The 18629-nt window shown below is 43.6% G+C and overlaps 1 protein-coding gene across 3 annotated transcripts in view; it reads right to left on the reverse strand.

Moving 5' to 3' along the window:
* Positions 1 to 3691: 3691 nt before the first annotated feature.
* MYPN (myopalladin) overlaps positions 3692 to 18629 on the reverse strand; it is a 112746-nt gene continuing 97808 nt past the window's right edge. For all 3 annotated transcript variants that reach the window (XM_038743790.1, XM_038743788.1, XM_038743789.1), the window contains 7 exons: positions 18381 to 18530; positions 16391 to 16470; positions 15308 to 15434; positions 13512 to 13719; positions 11772 to 11937; positions 10038 to 10171; positions 3692 to 5569 (listed from right to left, as the gene is read on the reverse strand). In XM_038743790.1, coding sequence (XP_038599718.1) covers positions 5403 to 5569; positions 10038 to 10171; positions 11772 to 11937; positions 13512 to 13719; positions 15308 to 15434; positions 16391 to 16470; positions 18381 to 18530 — 1032 coding nt within the window. In that variant the 3' untranslated portion in view covers positions 3692 to 5402. The remainder of the gene's footprint in view (positions 5570 to 10037; positions 10172 to 11771; positions 11938 to 13511; positions 13720 to 15307; positions 15435 to 16390; positions 16471 to 18380; positions 18531 to 18629) is intronic.

Below are 18629 nucleotides of genomic sequence, written 5' to 3' on the forward strand. Positions count from 1 at the left end.
AAAAAATACAAGAAAACCCCTTGACAACAGGAGAAAACACAGCTATCCTTATGTAAAGTTATTCAGCATACATAAAATCTGGGATAGTGAAACTTTATTTAAGGAATAAAACTTTATTTAATGAAGAAACAGTCCATTACGTCTTCTAAATATTGTGACTTTTTTTAAAAACACTCAGCTTGAGTCAAACACTAGTACTTTTATTTCTAGAAGCTCACTGAAAGTTTGAAAAGTTCAAAAAAAACCAAAACAAAAACACAACAAAACTTCAAGAAAGCAGTTCTAGAAAACAACCACAGGATTCATGGTTAATTACACTGTCAACTAACTTACCCCCCAAAAAGGTCTGAGAGAAGCTGCGTGCAACATTTGGTGTTCAAAAACGTTTTGACCCAACTTGTCATTCGTTGCAAATTCCATAGTAAAACTAGCATGCAAAATGTAGAGTGATGAATATAGAAATCACCATTGGTTGTTTTCCAGCAATATCAGCAAAATATACAGCTCAGACTCTCATTTCCACCACTCTCAGATGATTCCCTTCATTTTTTCCTTCAAGATTTTAACAGCCACCTTCAGGAAATAACCAGACAAGCCTCCTACAGTGGATGCAAACTTTAATTTTCAACCTTCTGGGAATCGGAGTGTATTCACGTGGCAAGGGTGGTATCCTGCAACATTCAAGAAAGGCTTCAACTTTCAGCTCCCAGAACTGTAACATTGGTGTTTATTGTGATTCTAAGAGAATAGTGTCTTTTGGATCAAAGACTAGCCAAGGTTAAATTCGGATGAGGCAACAGCTATCAAGAAGCAGAGAAAATATCTCACGAAGAGAGAAGGCCAAGCGTCACATTGGAGTTCACTGTAATGGACTCCCATTTCAAAAGCGGCCTGTGGATCTGACCCAACCATCTTTGCTGGTGTACTGGAAACAGGGGGAGAGTCAGCCTGGTTTACGTTCAGATGATTTGACCTGGATCTTCCACTGGGGATGACCTGGGCTGTTTTACATGCCATTTCTTTATAACTTGGGATAAAATCCATAGCTAGAGCCTTCAAGAAGCAGAGCCAGGGAGAGGAGGTGCTCTTCCTTGCAAAGGGCTGGTTGGTTTTTAAATGTCTTGGGGTATTGGAAAAAAAAATTGAAATCTGCCTGCTAGAAGGCGGTTTTCTAGTCTAGGGCTGGTTTTAGAGTTCTCCCAAACAATTCTTAGGTTCCCAACAACTTAGGTTCTTTCCAAACAATTTCCTGGACATGGCTTTACCATAGAAAACTTCACCAATGTGTTTTTAATTTGAAAAATAAAATTTTAAAGACATCAACGTCCTAGAAATCAGCTAACATGTATTGCTTATGGTTGTGACTATTTTTCCCTTTGCAAAAACTGTTCCTATTTTTCCAGGGTCTCTTACCTGTGTAAGAGACACATGCTCCGAACAGAATGAACTCATTTTGCTTCCCCAAATTTTTGCTAAGAGGGAAAACTGCAGGCAGTTTATTTTTTACAGATGAGGAACATGAGGAGTGCTCAACATTTAGATGGATTCAGGAAGATAAGTAAAGGTTATATGGGGAGTTGTATGGAAGATTTTCAATTGTAGCAAATATTGAATAACATTCAAATGATTCTATTGCTTTGAATCGGGCTCATGTCTTTGGCCCACGAAAATGCTTTGCTCGATAGGGACAGTAAAATTCATCAACTATTTAGCAATCAGAACAATTATGCAATGTCCTGCACTAGTACATAGTATAGTGATTTTTTGTTTCAGTAATTGTGGGGAAATCACCAAGAATACGTTGTTATTTTTCCAGATAATCAAATGGCTGAACAGATTCTGATGGAAATGAACACATTGCACATGACAATGGAGATTCAGAGTTGTTTCCCATTGTGAGCTTCTCCTGGCAATCCAGTGCCTCTGACTCCATGAGTGGGAAGGGGCATCTCTATGCCAGGGGATTTCCAGTGGTCAGTGCAAAGACATTGCTTTGGTTCCCCTGCTTATTAGACTGGATTTTCAGCCTTGCTCGCCCCAGATCCCCAGTGAGCTCTGAAAGCTTCTAAGCAGGACTGAGAAGAGCTAAGACTTTTCAAGCAGGGCTGAAGACGTCCCCATATGGGTCTCTCTGACACATTAGCTCTTTGAATCCTGCCTCTCCCAGCCTAGTTCTACTGTCTCTCTTTATACAATTGACTGACTGATTGATTCCCTAAAAACATCACCCTCTTTTCCACTCCTCACAAAGGAGCGGCTGGCACAAAGTCATGTTCTTTTCATCTTTTCATCGGGTTTTCAGTAGACCCAACAGATTTGATCCTTTAGACAGTCGATTGGTTCGATTCCAGAGAGCCTTCTGTTTGTTCCTTTCTCTTGTGCAGGAAACACTCAGCTAATCCCTGTCTGATAAAAGGCTTGCCATCGAAAGCTGCAAGCGACAGAATATGATCGGCTGTTGAGGTATGTCGTAGTTGCTTTCCATAGTCTGTAATTAATGTGTCTATTTATGGTCACATTTTAGAGAACAAAGATTTAAAAGAAAAAATTAAGCCACTTCATATGTGTTTGAAAAATCTACGATCATGCTCAGGAAGAATCAAAAGGAAACTTTTAGATTTGGAAATCAGTGGAATTTTGTGCAATTGAAAAATATTGAATGAATTATGATCCTAATTTGGGGGGATGGACTCAAAATATTTAGAGCCTAGAGCAAATCACTTGTAGGTAAAATGTTTCAATAGTCCAGTGCTTATTGTCTTACTAACTGCTAGAGTTTTTTTTTATCCTGAATTACTTCTTCAGACTTTAACTATGTTAGCATCTACAATTTTCAGAGGATTGAAAATTTTATAGTTCCTCTGTTTCTTTCACTTTCAAAGGCCATTGTTCTTAGTTTGAAATAGCCACGATTTCCATATTAAGAAAAGGTTGCATACCAGTGATTCGAGAAATCTTCTTGTGCTGATAGATATAATCTGGAAGAAAATGAGGGGTGAGCAAAATTCCATAAATATGTATTTTCTCACATTAGACTTTTTTATATCATAGTAGCAAATTTGTTAGTATAAAGATGGCAACTCCACGGCAGTGATGCCAAAAATATAATCTTTAGTCACGGGCCAACACATGCAATTTGAGCTCGAGGCAAAATAGGTTTCCCAAAGGCGGTGGCTCTGAAAATTAACTGGAACCCTTATTTCTTCCATACTGGACTTGGGACATTTTATTTGTCTTCCAAAAGAAAAAGAAAATAGCTCAGGTGAATTCTGGGGTGATGAAAGACAGGTTGGGGGTTAGGAAGGGGAATCCTTCACTGAACCTCTAGACCCCTAGAAACCCGGACTGTAAGCTCATCATGGTCAGTGTAACCCTTTTTATATTGTACTCCCCCAAGTGCTTAGTACAATGCTCTGCACCCAGTAAGTGCTCAATAAATACGATTGATTGATTAATTGATTGAACCAAATAGCAGAGTGCTAATAATAATAATAATTGTGGTATTTGTTAAGCACTTATCGGGTGTCAGGCACTGTACTAAGCGCTGGGGTGGATACAAGCAATTCGTGTTGAACAGTCCCTGTCCCACAATCCCCATTTTACAGTTGAGGTAACTGAGGCACAGAGAAGTGAAGTGACTTGCCCGAGGTCACACAGCAGACAAGTGGCAGAGCCAGAATTAGAACCCACAACCACCTGACTCCCAAGCCCGTGCTCTATCCACTAGGCCATGCTGCTTCTATAGAGAACCTGCTACCTAGAGAAGCCATGATTCTCACTTTCACTAGGGTGTCATTCCAGCACAGTCTAAGGGGACAGCTTCCAACTTACGGCTGAATCTCAGGGCAGACTGGAGTCGCCAAAGAGACCGTAGGTAACGTGGGAGAGTTTACAGTCCCTGCCCTGGACAGTGCTGGAGGCTGAAGGCAGTCCCAACTGGCCAGAAACTTGATGGCTCATTTCCCTCCTGAGTTTTGAGCAGCTTTATGGGCAACTTGGATTGTTTAATTGGTGTTGGGACTTCCCAAAGCTTAGCCCAGCCACCTCCATTTCAGCCAGGAGAGTAAAAATACAATTTATATTTTAGATTTGTAAACAATTTAGATGTTAGAAAAAAAATCTAAAATGTTCAGTACTCTTCCAGTAGGAGGCCCTTTCAAATACCCTTTTGGGTGACTGCATCTGCGGTGGTATAATCATCACTGGTAACGACAATAATATCACACTCGACAGGCCAAATGTCTTGGTTTTGAAATGGGGATTCAGAGGAGGAAACTTTTTCTCTCCTGCCTATATGCTTGTCCCCCTATTCATGTTAAACCTAGTCCCGATTTACAAAATGCCTCTGAGCCAAACATTTGAACGCGTTTTCTTTTGCTTTCATTTTCAGTTTGATGGCTTTCTTCACTGACATTTCGACTTCAGGGCTTTTCTGAGTTCATACTTTGACCTATCCTTGGTAGGGCAGATAATGGCTCCTCTTTCTCTAGGATATGGCAGTTATTTTTGAAGGTTTACTTTATGTTTTCTGTGGCAAATTTCATAACATTTGATCAATTTCTCTTTAATTCAGCAGATGAAGTTTTGTTATACAAAGGAAGAAAATGGGAGTTAGCACCCAGTTTGAGCAAATTTTAGAAAGTTAGGGAGTTTCATGATCAAACTCAGAAAGGGAATATTGGAAGCTGACGGGACAGTGGGGCTCTTATTTTGCCCACAGCACAAGGGCACCAGTCAATCTACGATGCTGCTTTTCATTCCTCAGCTGAAGCACACACCTGACACTATACTGTATGGCTCAGCGCTTCCAGGACATACAAGGGCTGGAACAGACTCTCGGCCTGCTCCTCCAGCTGGGTTTACTGCCTAAAGCGGTTGTCTACTGCCTACAATCTCGCTAAATGCTCTGCTGGTGCAGTGTTGAGCTTCCCAACTCTGCTGGCAAGTCAGAGATGGCCTTAATTCCCCCCCAACTCTCCCCTTCCTAACCGAGTTTTAGCCTGTAAATTGGTGATGGCTTGGAGCTCTTGTAGGGTAGGTCTGAGAGCATAAGCTTCAGAACTTCAGAGAGTCCAATCGGGCAGGACTAGCCAGTCACAGGGCTGGCAGGAGGCAGAGTGAAGCCAGGCCTGGGGTGATGCTCGGTGCAGTGGCTGGAGATTAAAAACCAAGAGGTCAGCCCTGAATGGACACTCCCGCCCTCTCGCTCTCCTTCTGTCACGATGGAGTCGGACCGTTCCCCAGTTCACTCATTTCAGTGTGAAATGCTCCAGCCATGGCTACGCTGACTAAAAACCAGGGCCTGGATGCCCCCTGGCTCCTCGTCTCATCTCTTCGAGGCACGGGTGGGGTGCTTGTTTCCTCCCCCTGGCACCTCCACGGCAGGAACCCCTCAGACCGTCCTAAAGTTCTTCGCTCTCCACCACGGTCCGGGAGGAGCACGAGTACACCATGGTGCTCTCCGAGGAGAAGGCGGAAAAAATGTCAAGTCCTTTGCTGGGGAGGGATCCAAAGCGGCTGCTGCTGGGCCGCACCAATATCGGGTGCGGGATCTGCTGGTGCCACTGGGCTGGAAGATCAAGAGCAGAAAACATCAGTCCCCAGGGGACTTCCTCCACCTGCTAGCTAGTCTTATTTAGCACCAGCCGGTCAGAAAGGGAGAATGATTTGATGGAGTCTAAGTGGATATCCTGATCAAAAACACGTGAAAATATTTACGGTTTTCCTCTTTCCCTTCGGGTATGTCCTCTGTCTCTTTCAACACCCTTATTCAGTCAGTCAGCATCCGGTCGGTTTTTCTTCCATAAAATCTCCAGATTCCACCCCTTCCTCTCCATCCAAACTGCCACTGCGCTGGTCCAAGCATTTACCATATCTCAATTTTATGGCTGCATCAGCGGTAATCCCAAAGCTCTCTGCCTCCAGTTTCTCCCCTCTCCAGTCTATCATTCATTCATTCAGTCATGTTTATTGAGTGCTTACTGTATGCACAGTACTGTACTAAGCGCTTGGGAATCGTTGTCTCTGCTGCCCAGATCATTTTTCTAAAATGTCGTTCGGCGCCTGTCCCTCCATCCTCAGAAATTTTCAGTGATGGCCATTCTTCTCCACATGAGGCAGAAATTTTGGACCATTGCCTTTGAGGCATTCAATCAACCCTCTCCAACTTACTTATCCTCACTTTTCTACTACACCCAGCTCACAGGTTTAATTTCTCTCAAGTCAATTTACTCACTGTGCCCCAATCTTATCTTTCTACCCTCCAACCTCTTGCTTACACCCTTCCTTCTACCTGAAACTTCGTCCCCTTTCACATCAGGCAGACCAATGCTCTTCCTATCTTCAAGGTCCTTATGAAATCACATACCCTCCAGGACGCCTTCTCTGCTTAATTCATTCATTCATTCTTTCAATCATATTTATTGAGCGCTTACTGAGTGCAGAGCACTGTACTAAGCACTTGGGAAGTACAAGTCGGCAACATATAGAGACGGTCCCTACCCAACAACGGGTTCACAGTCTAGAAGGGGGAGACAGGCAACAAAATAAAACAAGTAGACAGGTGTCAAAACCATCAGAATAAATAGAATTATAGCTATATGCACATCATTAGTAAAATAAATAGAGTAGTAAATATGTACAAGTAAAATAAATAGAGTTATACATATGTACAAATATATACAGTGCTGTGGGGAGGGGAAGGAGGTAGGGCGGTTGGGCGATGGGGAGGAGGAGAGGAAAAAGGGGGCTTAGTCTGGGAAGGCCTCCTGGAGGAGGTGAGCTCTCATTAGGGCTTTGAAGGGAGGAAGAGAGCTAGTTTGGTGGATGTGTGGAGGGAGGGTATTCCAGGCCAGGGGAAGGACATGGGCCAGGGGTTGATGGAAGGACAGAATGAGGTACAGTGAGGAGGCAAGGTGAGGAGGTTAGCAGCAGAGGGGCAGTGTGTGCGGGCTGGGCTGTAGAAGGAGAGAAGGGAGGTGAGGTGTTGGGGGGAGGAGCAGCAAGGTGATGGACAGCCTTGAAGCCAAGAGTGAGGAGTTTTTGCTTGATTTGTAGGTTGACAGGCAACCACTGGAGATTTTTGAGGAGGGGAGTGACATGTACAAAGATAATCCAGGCAGCAGAGTGAAGTGTAGATTGAAGCGGGGAGAGACAGGAGAATGGGAGATCAGAGAGAAGGCTGATGCAGTAATCCAGTCGGGATAGGATGAGAGATTGAACCAGCAAGGTAGCGGTTTGGATGGAGAGGAAAGGGCAGATTTTGGCGATGTTGTGGAGGTGACACCGGCAGGTTTTGGTGGCGGAAAGCCTCTTACCTCCCCATCCCATTTCTCACCCTGACTTCACTGCCACTTTAGCACTTCTGTATCACTTAAGCAGTTGGGTACTCACCCACTACCTCTTAGCACTTACGCATGTATCTTCATACTCTGTTGCTTCCCCCTACCTGTAATATATTTTAGTGTCTGTCTCCCCTGTTGGATGGTGAACGCCTATAAGTCTGGGACTGTGTTAACTAACTCTACTGTACTCTTCCAAGCTTGGGGTAAAGTGCTCAATAAATGCTACTGACTGAGTAACCAAAAACACATGCAAATTTTTGCAAATGGTCTATCAGTCATAGGATAAGAAACAATGATTTCCCTTGCCATCTCTGCCTGTACACCTCTCCTAACAGTAAAATATAGGCCCTACTGAAGTAAATTCAAAATTGCAGTTCTTGTCAGACTAATAGGTAGTCAAAAATTAGGACATTCACAAATACAGAGTAGTAGAAGGAAATAAACATCCGGCTAGAGAGAGGTGGTTTGCAAAATAAATTACTTGGCTTGGATAAGCAACCACCACAACATTTTTTTGGGAGAAACACCCTCTTTTAAAATTAGGCTAATAATGAAAAGTAGCAGAAATCCATGAACCATTCATGGTATTTTAAAATGCTTCCCTCCAGACTGTAAGCTCATAATGGGCAGGAAGCATGTTCACTAATTCTGTTGTATTGTGCTCTTCCCAGCACTTAGTACAGTGTTCTTCACATAGTAAACAATCAATAAATACCAATGATTGATTGATTGACTGAAAGCCTTTCTCCCACTGTCCTTGAATCTCCCTTTCACTGTCTGCCTCAATCTTTGCCTCTGTTCTCTTCTACTCTTTAGACTCTCCTTTCCTCCCTCCTGTCACAATCAATCAATAATATTTAATAAGCACTTACAGTGTGCAGAGCACTTTACTAAGTGCTTGGGGGAGTAAAATACAGTAGAGTTGGTGGATGTAATCCCTTTCCTCAGTGAGTTTACAGTCTTCAGGGGAGACAGACATTAAAATAAATTACAAATAGGGGAAATGCAGTATAAGGAAGAGTAGAGCATAAGAAACTGACTAATATCATATGACTAATGGCCCCACACCAGGTTAACTGTTCCTCACTCCACTCCCAACCCTTCTGAAAAGCCCTGCCCATGACATGTATTCTAAGTGCAATGCTTTCATTTCTACTCTGCCTTCCCTTCCTTTGTCCCTCCAATGGAGGGGTGCTTGGTGGGGTGCTTCTTGTATCTCACCGCCGACCTCTCATCCAAATCCTGTCTCTGGCCAGGAACGCCCTCCCTCCTCATATCCGACATACAATTACTCTCCCCCGCTTCAAAGCGTTATTGAAGGCACATCCCCTCCAAGAGGCCTTCCCCGACTAAGCCCTCTTTTCCTTTTCTTCAACTCCCTTCTGTATCACCCTATCTCCCTTTATTCATTCCCCCTCCCAGCCCCAAGCACTTATGTAAATATCTGTAATTTCTTTATATTCATGTCTATCTGCCCCTCTAGACTGTAAGTTTGTTGTGGGCAGGGAATTAGCACTGTAAGTACTCAATAAATATGATTGACTGACTGGTGCTTATAGCCTGGGAAATGGCTCAAAGGCAGTAGGAAGAAAATGGTATAATCAGGGAGCTGGATAATCAACAAATTGGATCATCGGCTGTGGCTGATACCTTGGCAACACAGTTGTTGCACTGTTGACAAAGCAGGCCGCACATGATTTCCTTCCCACTCTCTTCCCCTCTTACTGGCTCCGGGCACCGCTTTCCTGCCCCTGCCTTCTCTGTGGTTTCCCCAAGCTCCCAGCCACTTAGCACCACCGACTCCTTCCCCGGCCTGTAGCTCCCGTGTCTTCAGATGGAAAAGCTGGGGGCTGGGGACAGGCTAGGCAGGGTTGGGGGAGCAATCACCCCCCCTAGGATTTTCCTCTGTGTTCCGCCCTAGTCTGGACTCAATCCGTCCTCACCGCCCCCCAGCCCCAAGCCTGGCGGGCCAAGGAGCCGCTTCTTGGCCCGTGCGAGGTAAGTGCCGGCACTAAGTTAAAAAAGGGTGAAAAGACAAAAGTCACAGTGGAGAAGAGACAAATTGCGGGTGTTGCATAGCAAGGGGGCCATGAGTTCAAGGAGGGTGGAGGGACGGTAAGAAGAGTACAGGTGGAGATGCTGACAGATACAGCCAATAGAACTAAATGCCTTCCGAAAACCACTTCATCAAGACATGAAATTCACCAGGTGGTTGCGAATTGCAGTTCTTGTCAGACTAATAGGTAGTCAAAAATTAGGACATTCACAAATACGCAAACCATCATGAGTTACTGAAAGTGAATTTCCTCTTCCAGCCAGGAGGTTTTCCCATTGCACCCTGGCAAACTGGACCAAGATGGCTCAAGCATGTGAATGAACACCAGATGGTGAAAGACGTTTGCAACTCTTCAGCTGACCATTTTGAACCCTGAAACCTGAACGGCACCAGCATTAGCAGATCAATTTGTTTATGGCTAAAACCAGTCCAGGCTGTCTGATTTCAATTATAAAGGCGGCTGTAGTTGGAGTCTAAAATTGAGTCCTTCCCCTCTGGACTGTAAGCTCCTTGTGGGCAGGGATCATGTCTACCAACCCTGTTGTACTGTACAAAGGCTTACTACAATGCTCGGCACAGAGTAAGCACTCAGTAAATACCATTGACTGATTGAATGAAACCAGCCACATTACACTTACCATATATGTCCAATCTGGCAGTACAGGAAACAATGCCAACTTCATTCTTAGCAGACAGCGTGTACCATCCGGCATCCGCTTTCTTGGCTGGTTGGATAAAGAGACAGACGTAGCCAGTGGTGTCCTGGTGCATGCTGGAGGAAGGAGAGATAACACTGTGAATTTTTAGTAGGATGTGTAGTGTCATGATTGTTGTTACATTAAACTACTTAAACTAATGATGTGATCCAAACAGTATGAAAGGGCATCATTTCTCCCTAATCACATTGCTGGAAACCTACGATTACAATGAAAAAGCCAATTTTCCTTTCTCTAGGTGAGTAATTTCTTTCTCTAATCTCACCTTTGGTTTACATTTAATCAAGAAATGGCTTCAGCCTCTCCACTCTACTTCTTTTCCTATAGGTCTCCCTTTTCTGCTCCCATTCTCAAAGAAGTGGATGTGTCACAATTCTTTACCACAAGGAAAACTTAACTCCAACTGAGGTCATCTACACCTGCTTTCCTGCCCCCCTTGTGACTAAGAATTCCAAAGGGGAGAAATGAGACCCCGCAACAGCAAGATCCTAACTTTAAACAACTCTTTAGGGAATCTGGACCCAACGGTTGTTCACAAGCCATCTGTTTGTGGATTGGGCTGATGATCTAGACTCTCTTCCTGCTTATCATTTATCTTTATAGTCTAAACTCATCCCTAATCTACTCACAAGAGCAGACAAGTCCCAATGCAAAAACACTACTACTACTGCTACTACTACTACAACTACTTGGGGTATTTGTTAAGTGCTTACTATGTGTCAAGCACTAGGCAACTATAAGATAATTAGGTTGGACACAGGCTGACCAACATATTGATTCAGCTGTCCTCTGGGTTCAAAGTTGACACAGCTGATAATAATAATGGTATCTGTTAAGCACTTACTATCAATCAATCAATCAATCAATCGTACTTATTGAGTGCTTACTATGTGCAGAGCACTGTATTAAGTGCTTGGGAAGTACAAATTGGCAACACATAGAGACAGTCCCTACCCAACAGTGGGCTCACAGTCTAAAAGGGGGAGGCAGAGAACAAAACCAAACATACCAAAAAAATAAAATAAGTAGGATAGAAATGTACAAGTAAAATAAATGAATAAATAAATAGAGTAATAAATATGTACAACCATAACCACAACCATGCACATCATACTATGTGCAAAGCACTGTTCTAAGCGCTGGGGGGGGATACAAGGTAATCAGGTTGTCCCACACGGGGCTCACAGTCTCAATCCCTATTTTACGGATGAGGTAACTGAGCGCAGAGAAGTTAAGTGACTTGCCCAAAGTCACACAGCTGATAAGTGGCAGAGCCGGGATTTGAACCCATGATCTCTGACTCCCAAGCCCAGTCTCTTTCCACTGAGCCAATGAGTTTGATCTGCGTGAGTGGTGCATGACTAGTATTCTCTTCCAAAGAATCTGGCTAATGTTACTAGCAAGGATGGCATGCTGTATTCAATCTACCTTTCCATTTCTTGTCTCTCAACCCGTCTGTGAGCTCTTGGCTAGGAATGATATCCTCCTTATAGCGCATGAAATTCACCATCAGTGCCCAAGAAATTGCCTGAGAATTATGCACCCTTCTAGCCAGTTAATGGGAAGGTTCAAACTCTGGGAGGTCAGAACCCATGTGAATGGCCGAACCAGCCAGATTGGGCAGGGACCGGTGGGCACTGGGAGGGGGCACGATACCTGATCCTGTCTCTGGTGAAAGGGATGGTTTCGTTGTCCTTCTTCCAGAAGAAGACAGGAGGGGGCATGCCCACCACACGGCACTCTAATCTGACCGGGTGACCCTCTGGGACTCCACAGTTCTGCAGCTTCTCCAGGAACACTGGTGCTTTCTTCACTTCTTTGGCTTGGAGAGAAAAGCACAGTTATGTCTTGTTACCAAGTGCTTTGGGTTTGCACTGCAAGCCGGTGGCATCATAGGGATTTTAAAGTAAGTGGGCACCTATCTCTTTGTTCATATTCTCAATTGCCTCTCCCCCAACTCCACCCCAAACATGTTTCCATGACTTCTTTCATTTTCCATTTACTACATTTTCCCATCTAAAAAGAAAGCCAGGACAAATGAACAACTGGGGTCGAAATTATTCATCTGTCTCTCAAGTGGCACTTCTGCCTCAAATACGCACAAAATTGTAATCACCCACCCACCCCACCACTTCTGTATATATTTGTAGACCTTCTTGTTTTTAAAGTCTGTCTCCCTCACTAGATTGTAAACTTCTCAAGGGCAGGGGTCACATATACGAAGTCTACTGTACTCACCGAAGTGCTTAGTACAGTGCTGTAGTCACAATGAGTGCTAAATAAATACCACTGATTGATTAATTAATTGCTAAATAACTACCATATTGAGGGGTGCACCTTACTCATGGGCTGAACATTAGAGGGAGACCATTCCAGGTAACAAAAATCATCATCATCATCATCGTTATCATAAGTGAAGCACTTACTAGGTGTCAAGCTCTGTTTATAAATGCTGGGGGTAGATGCAAGTTAACTAGGTTGGACACAGTCCCTGTCCTGCATGGGGTTCACAATAAAAGTAGGAGGGAAAAAAACATATTGAATGCCCATTTTACAGTTGAGGAAACTGAGGCATAGAGAAGTTAAGTGATTTGTCTAAAGTCACACAGCAGGCAAATGGCAGAGCTGGGATTAGAACCCAGGTCCTCTGATTCCAAGTCTTATGCTCTTTCCACTAGGCCATGCTGTGTCCACTTGACCATGGTAGCTCTTTCAGTGGTGGCACTGTGGTTCTGAGAAACAGTCCTGATTTGGGCAGGTTGTTGGTCTGTGTTAATCGTAACATGCAGAAATGAATTCATTAATGATATACAGGCTGTGCCTGCTTTCCCAGAGCAATTTGGTGTGCCCTTTGGAGGGTGCTTCTCTGTAGGAAGTCTCTTCTTTTAAACACACAAAAATGTGCTTCCTAGAATGATGGCAAACACAGGCAGAACTTCTGATTAAGCCACTTTGTAGTAGGGAGCAATAGGTGCCCAGGCCAAGATTTTGTCAGCAGACTGATGAAAGGGAGACACTATCTATCCAAGCATTCCCTCGGTATAAACTCCTCCCCATAAGTTTTTTCACTGAGAGGAGATCAAGGAGGAAAGGGAAAAGACATAGCAGCAGCAGCCAGTTAAGACAAAAGCAAGAACCAGAGGCCTGAAGCTGATGTATTTTATTTCCTGAGAAGCCTATAAGAACCATTCTAGAATCAGAAAAGAGTTCATAATTCCAATCTTGCCCGCATCACTACCTTGCTTTATTGTCAGCTGAAGGGGGTGGCCAGCTGCTTTGCTCACTTAAGCTCCTCCTGGTTGAGCTGGTGGTGGAGTGAGGCTTACAAAAGGGTTACGAATCCATCCCATGAAATTCCGTATCAATGAGCGGGAGTATGCTGATGAGAAATCTTACCTACTACCGTGAGCTCCAGGCTGAAGGAATTCTGTCCTGTTTTGTTGGTGGCCATGCATGTGTAGGTCCCTGCGTCATTCTGGGTGAGAGGGTCAATGAGGAGAGAGTGGACTCCAGTCTCCCTGATCAGCATCTTGTGAGTGGTGTCTGGTAGGACAGGTTGGCCGTTGAGTAGCCACGTCAACTCCGGGGGTGGCAGACCACTCACCTAGTCAACGACATGGTGGCTGAGTCAAGTGACCATCTGGTTCCCCTGGCAACAGTCTCTACCCATGCCCACGTGAGATAGGAGGTAGACCGCAGAGAACCTGCTGGGTGAGGGCCGGAGTCTGGAGTAGAAGGGAGTGGAGTACACCTGGGAGAACCTGCCTTTCACTGGTCAGGATTTTCAGGGCGTCACCTGTCACCTCAGCAGCAATCATGACTCTCCTCACCCAGGATGGGATGAAATTAATTGATCAATTGATTGATGTAGATGTCATGAGTTGTGATGAGTCCCAGATTTGAATGTAATTGCAATATGTTTCAGAAATAGAGTCAGGGCCTCAAAGTGGGGATCTAGTCACCAAGTATGCATTGGCTCTTTGTGCCTGGAAACAGTACTTCATTTCCAACTGGGGATGCTTTTAGAAAATAGCCACTCTGAGCTTTAAGAGGTTCACTTGAAACTTCAATGGGTTGAAACTTTGAATTGTTTTGAGATCCCCATCACCTGGCAGATTTTGTCTCTGTTTTTTTTTTAAATGGTGGACTGAGCAGACAAATCCTTGTTTTTCAAAGAGCTTTCAATGCACTGTACTGAGCTATGGACATTGTACACCTCCAAAACATAAGGTTGAACCCTTTCCAGAAGAATTCATGGTCCTGATGAGATAGGGGAATATGCCTTTAACTACCTTATTCTAGGTAAACGGACCCAGGTCCTACTGTTACTTGAGTTTCTAGAGCTTCAGATAAAAGTCTGAAATGTGAATCTGTGGGCCATAGTTAGATAGAGAGGGTAGGGAGAGATGTGACCTCACAGAACATTGCTTTAAGGGAAAGGATGAGGAGGAGAGAGGCATGAACAATCATTCTACAGGGCACTAAATATTACTCACATAGTCAACAGATGATCAGAGTCACCTATGCCCAAAGGCTAAGAATTCATGCCATCCTCACTCTCTATCTCCTAAATGCCATACCATCATCTCCTTTTCCACCTTGCCTGTCTCAGTCGCATATCCACGGTGGAGCATTCTTGTTTTTGGGGTGAATTTTCCCAAAACAGTTCTTCGGGGGACCACTGTCAAGATTAAACTGGTTTGATCCAGCATGGCTGATCATTAGAAGTCATTAGGGCAGGAGGCTGAGGTCTTGTTTTCATAGGCAGAGAATATGTCTGTTTCTTGTTATAGTGTACTCTCCCAAGTGCTTAGTACAGCGCTTTGCACACAGTAAGTGCTCAATAAATACGATTAATGAATGAATGAAGGAAGGAATATGTTGGCCTTAGGCTTAAGGCACCTTGGCCGCCATCTTTCAAAGGTTGGGTCTCCCTTCAGGCAGTAACTACCTGATGGATACTGAACTCAACTGTTTGCTAGAATTACTTACTCACTGAATAACACAATCAGATTTGTGGGTTTCCAAGGGATTTCCAAGGAACCTGAATTACATTAGAATTATTTCCTCGGTGTGGCTCTGGTCAAAGAGTCTTGTAGATGTGGTGGAACATTTCCATCTACTGTGGATGTGGAAGATGAGTAACTTTGCATTTTAGGATATAGGGGAGTATGCAATGAGTGATTTAGTACCTTACAGTCCAGTCTACAAAGTCGTCCCTCATGAGCCACCATATCCCCAGGAGCCTGAAGGAAATGAGGCCGGAAAAAGCGTTCTTGTAACGGTTCTTTATCTCCTTCTTGAATCCGAGACCTCCCCCTGCAATAAAATGTTTGTTCAAATGCTCCAGGGAAAGAAAAAGCAACAATTTTCCTCATTTTGTTGATAGCTATTGGTCGCAGAGTTTAGGGAATGACTGTCATCGTGCCAAACTACGATCTTGGAAGTCAGAATCAGAGACAAAGTGAACAATGCATGTAGGGCTGTACCTGGGTATTTTAGTGCTTATGGAATGGCCCTCATTTTGTCCTTTTTTTAGTGCACAATTAGCTGACTGAAATACCAACCCCAGCCAGAATATGCACCCCGCTCTCTCTGCCTCAAACACCTGCCCCCCCAAGTTCACCGCTACCCTAGAGGGAGATTACTCTTTTCTGTCCCAGAAGAAGCCATTTTCTAAGGCACAGCCTGTGCTTGTAAAAGGCTCCAGCTCATTCTGAGTCACTCCAAAGCTTGATTTCATATTCTGGTCTGTATTTTATAGATGAAGCCCGTCTCAGGGTGTGTAGTATTAGTAGTAAATGTAAGAGTAGTTGTGTGAATTTTAGGCACGGCATTCCAATACTTATTATTTATTATTAAGTTCCATTGAGTCGTTTCTGAGTCACAGCGACTCCATGGATATACTTTCTTCAGAACGTCCTGTCCTCTGCCATAATCCGCAACCTTTCTAATGGTTCTTCTATTATTGTTGTTATGATTTCTATCCGTCTAGCTACTGGTCTGCTTCTTCCATGTTTTCCCTGGACTTTTAGTGTCTTCTCCAGAGAATTAGTCCTCCTGATTATGTGTCCAAAATATGCTAATCTACATCGAGTCATTTGGTCTTCCAAAGACCACTTTGGTTTAATTTGCTCTAAAATCAATTTGTTTGTCTTTTGGGCAGTCCATGATATTTGCAAAAGCCTTCCCCAACACACATTTCAAAAGAGTCGATATTCTTTCTATCCTGTATTCCAACACTACCCTATTGAAAGTTCTTGGCTTGGCTTTACCTGTGAGACTGAGGAGTTGTTAATCGACCACGCATGGGCCCATTCTGAACCATCAAGTGACCAGAACAGCTTATTCTCCCCTAGGAAACAGAAAAGGAATGTGTAGATGCATTTCACCTTCATTTTTCCACCACGACAGGCAATATGTCCTTTACTTTAGGTTTGTTCCCTTAACTGGGAAATGAAGACAGAACAATGGACTTCCCAAGGGAACTGGGGATCATGACCTATAAGTATGTGGGGAGCATCCTGGATTCACCCCTTTTTCTCTATTAAAAGAGCTACATTCCTGGTTCTGCCACTTATATATTCCAGCTAGACTACATTATCAGCGGCCTCACTGATCTCCCTCCCTCCATTCATTCATTCATTCATTCAATTGTATTTATTGAGTGCTTACTGTGTGCAGAGCACTGGACTAAGTGTTTGGGAAGTACAAGCTGGCAACATATAGAGGCGGTCCCCTCTCCATTCCATACTTCATTCTGCTGTCTATATCATTTTTCTAAAATGTCATTCTGCACACACCTCTCCACTCCTCAAAAACCTTCCCTCCTTTCACATCAAGCCTAAATTTCTTACCTTTGACTTCAAGGCTCTCCATCAACTTCCTCCAACTTAACATGTCAGCTCTTTTTATCCGCTACTCCCCTTGCTTATACTCTCTGCTCTAAACTCATCTTCTAACTATACCTTACTCTCAATTCTCCTGCCTCTGATCCCTCTCTCATATTGCTTCCCTCAGCCTGGAATTCCCTCCACCCACAAATCTGCCAGAGCACAGCTGTTTCCATCTCCAAAGTCCTCCTAAAATATAGCATCTCCTCCAATAAGTGTTCCCCAATTAAATCTTAGCACCCCAGTCACATCAACCCTAAAACTCATCCCAGCACTGACGTATGTTAATCAGCACTTGTGTACATATGTATAGTTTTATTTATTCATATATTTATTTGTAATGCCAATTATTTATTCACCTCTCTCATCCTCACCTCTTTCATCCTGTTTCTTTCTATTACTCCCATTAAATCCTTCTCCTTCTTCCAGCCCACACTGTTGGTAAATAATGTTTTCCTTTGATTCTAACCAATAGCATGTAACCTCCTTGAGGGCAGGAAAGACATGTCTTGCTTCTGAGGACTCTCCCAAGTACTTAATGCGTTGCTCCACATTCAGTATGGGCTCAAAACATGCCAGTGATTGATTGAGAGACAACCATCATTAGAAGAGATTCCACCAACAATGGCACAGTTCTTAATCCCCCATTGTACATTAATGATCACTTCCAAGTGTAATTCAAAGCGAACAGATTTTTGCCCACTGAGATACCCAGAATGGGGCGATCAGGTGGAAGGCATAGCCTAATCTTTTCTTCACCCCACATGAGGATTAGCATTCTTGTGAGATTTCTGCTTTCTTCTCTTTGTGGTGGAATGCAAGGGAGCATGTATTCTATTGTGTAAATTCTGGGGGAGTTCTAGTAATTGGAAAAATGAAAAGTGTTGGTTTCCCAATATTTCCAAACCATAAAGAAGGTTCAGTTCAGGTTCAATTTGAATTTTGGGAATATTTGAGCACCTTTTTTCTGGCCAAATAGCCTGTTCTAGGAAGAGTAAAAAGCAACCATTCAATGATAAGAAAAGTCCATGATTAAATAATGCCTTCTCCAAGATACTCAGAGTCATAATCCCCAAATATTCCTAGGAGTAACCAGACTTGGCTCCCTCCTGCGTCCCCACCTTTCACATGGGACAAAGGAGACATAGGGATTGAATAACACTCCCAAGATCATTCAATGCATCATTGGAGGCTCTGGAAGTAGACACTTCATCTTTGAAGTGTGGTCTGTGCTCTGTTCATGATGATATCTGCTTAACCTTTGACAACCTCTCCTGGCAGAAGATTTCATACAAAAACAAGATTCAATTCATTCGTGAATGCAAAAAATCTTTGTCCTCAAGAGGCTGAAGAAGGAGGTACATTCGCCTACCTGTGGGTTGGCAGCCATTATGGTGTAATTTCCATCATCATCATTGGTGGTAGCTTCAATGTGCAGAGAACATGTCCCATCCCCCTCTCTCTTCATCTTGCAGTGTCCATTTTTCTTAGAAATCTGCTTGCCATCTTTGAACCAGTAAACCTGAAGGACATCAGAGAGGAGAAGATGACTCTGTATATTGTGGGGAGGGGAAGGAGGAGGACCCTGAATGGCTACAATTCACTATTTTCATATGATTAC

The sequence above is a fragment of the Tachyglossus aculeatus genome, chromosome 3 (genome assembly GCF_015852505.1).
Source record: "Tachyglossus aculeatus isolate mTacAcu1 chromosome 3, mTacAcu1.pri, whole genome shotgun sequence".
In the NCBI taxonomy this organism is placed as follows: domain Eukaryota; kingdom Metazoa; phylum Chordata; class Mammalia; order Monotremata; family Tachyglossidae; genus Tachyglossus; species Tachyglossus aculeatus.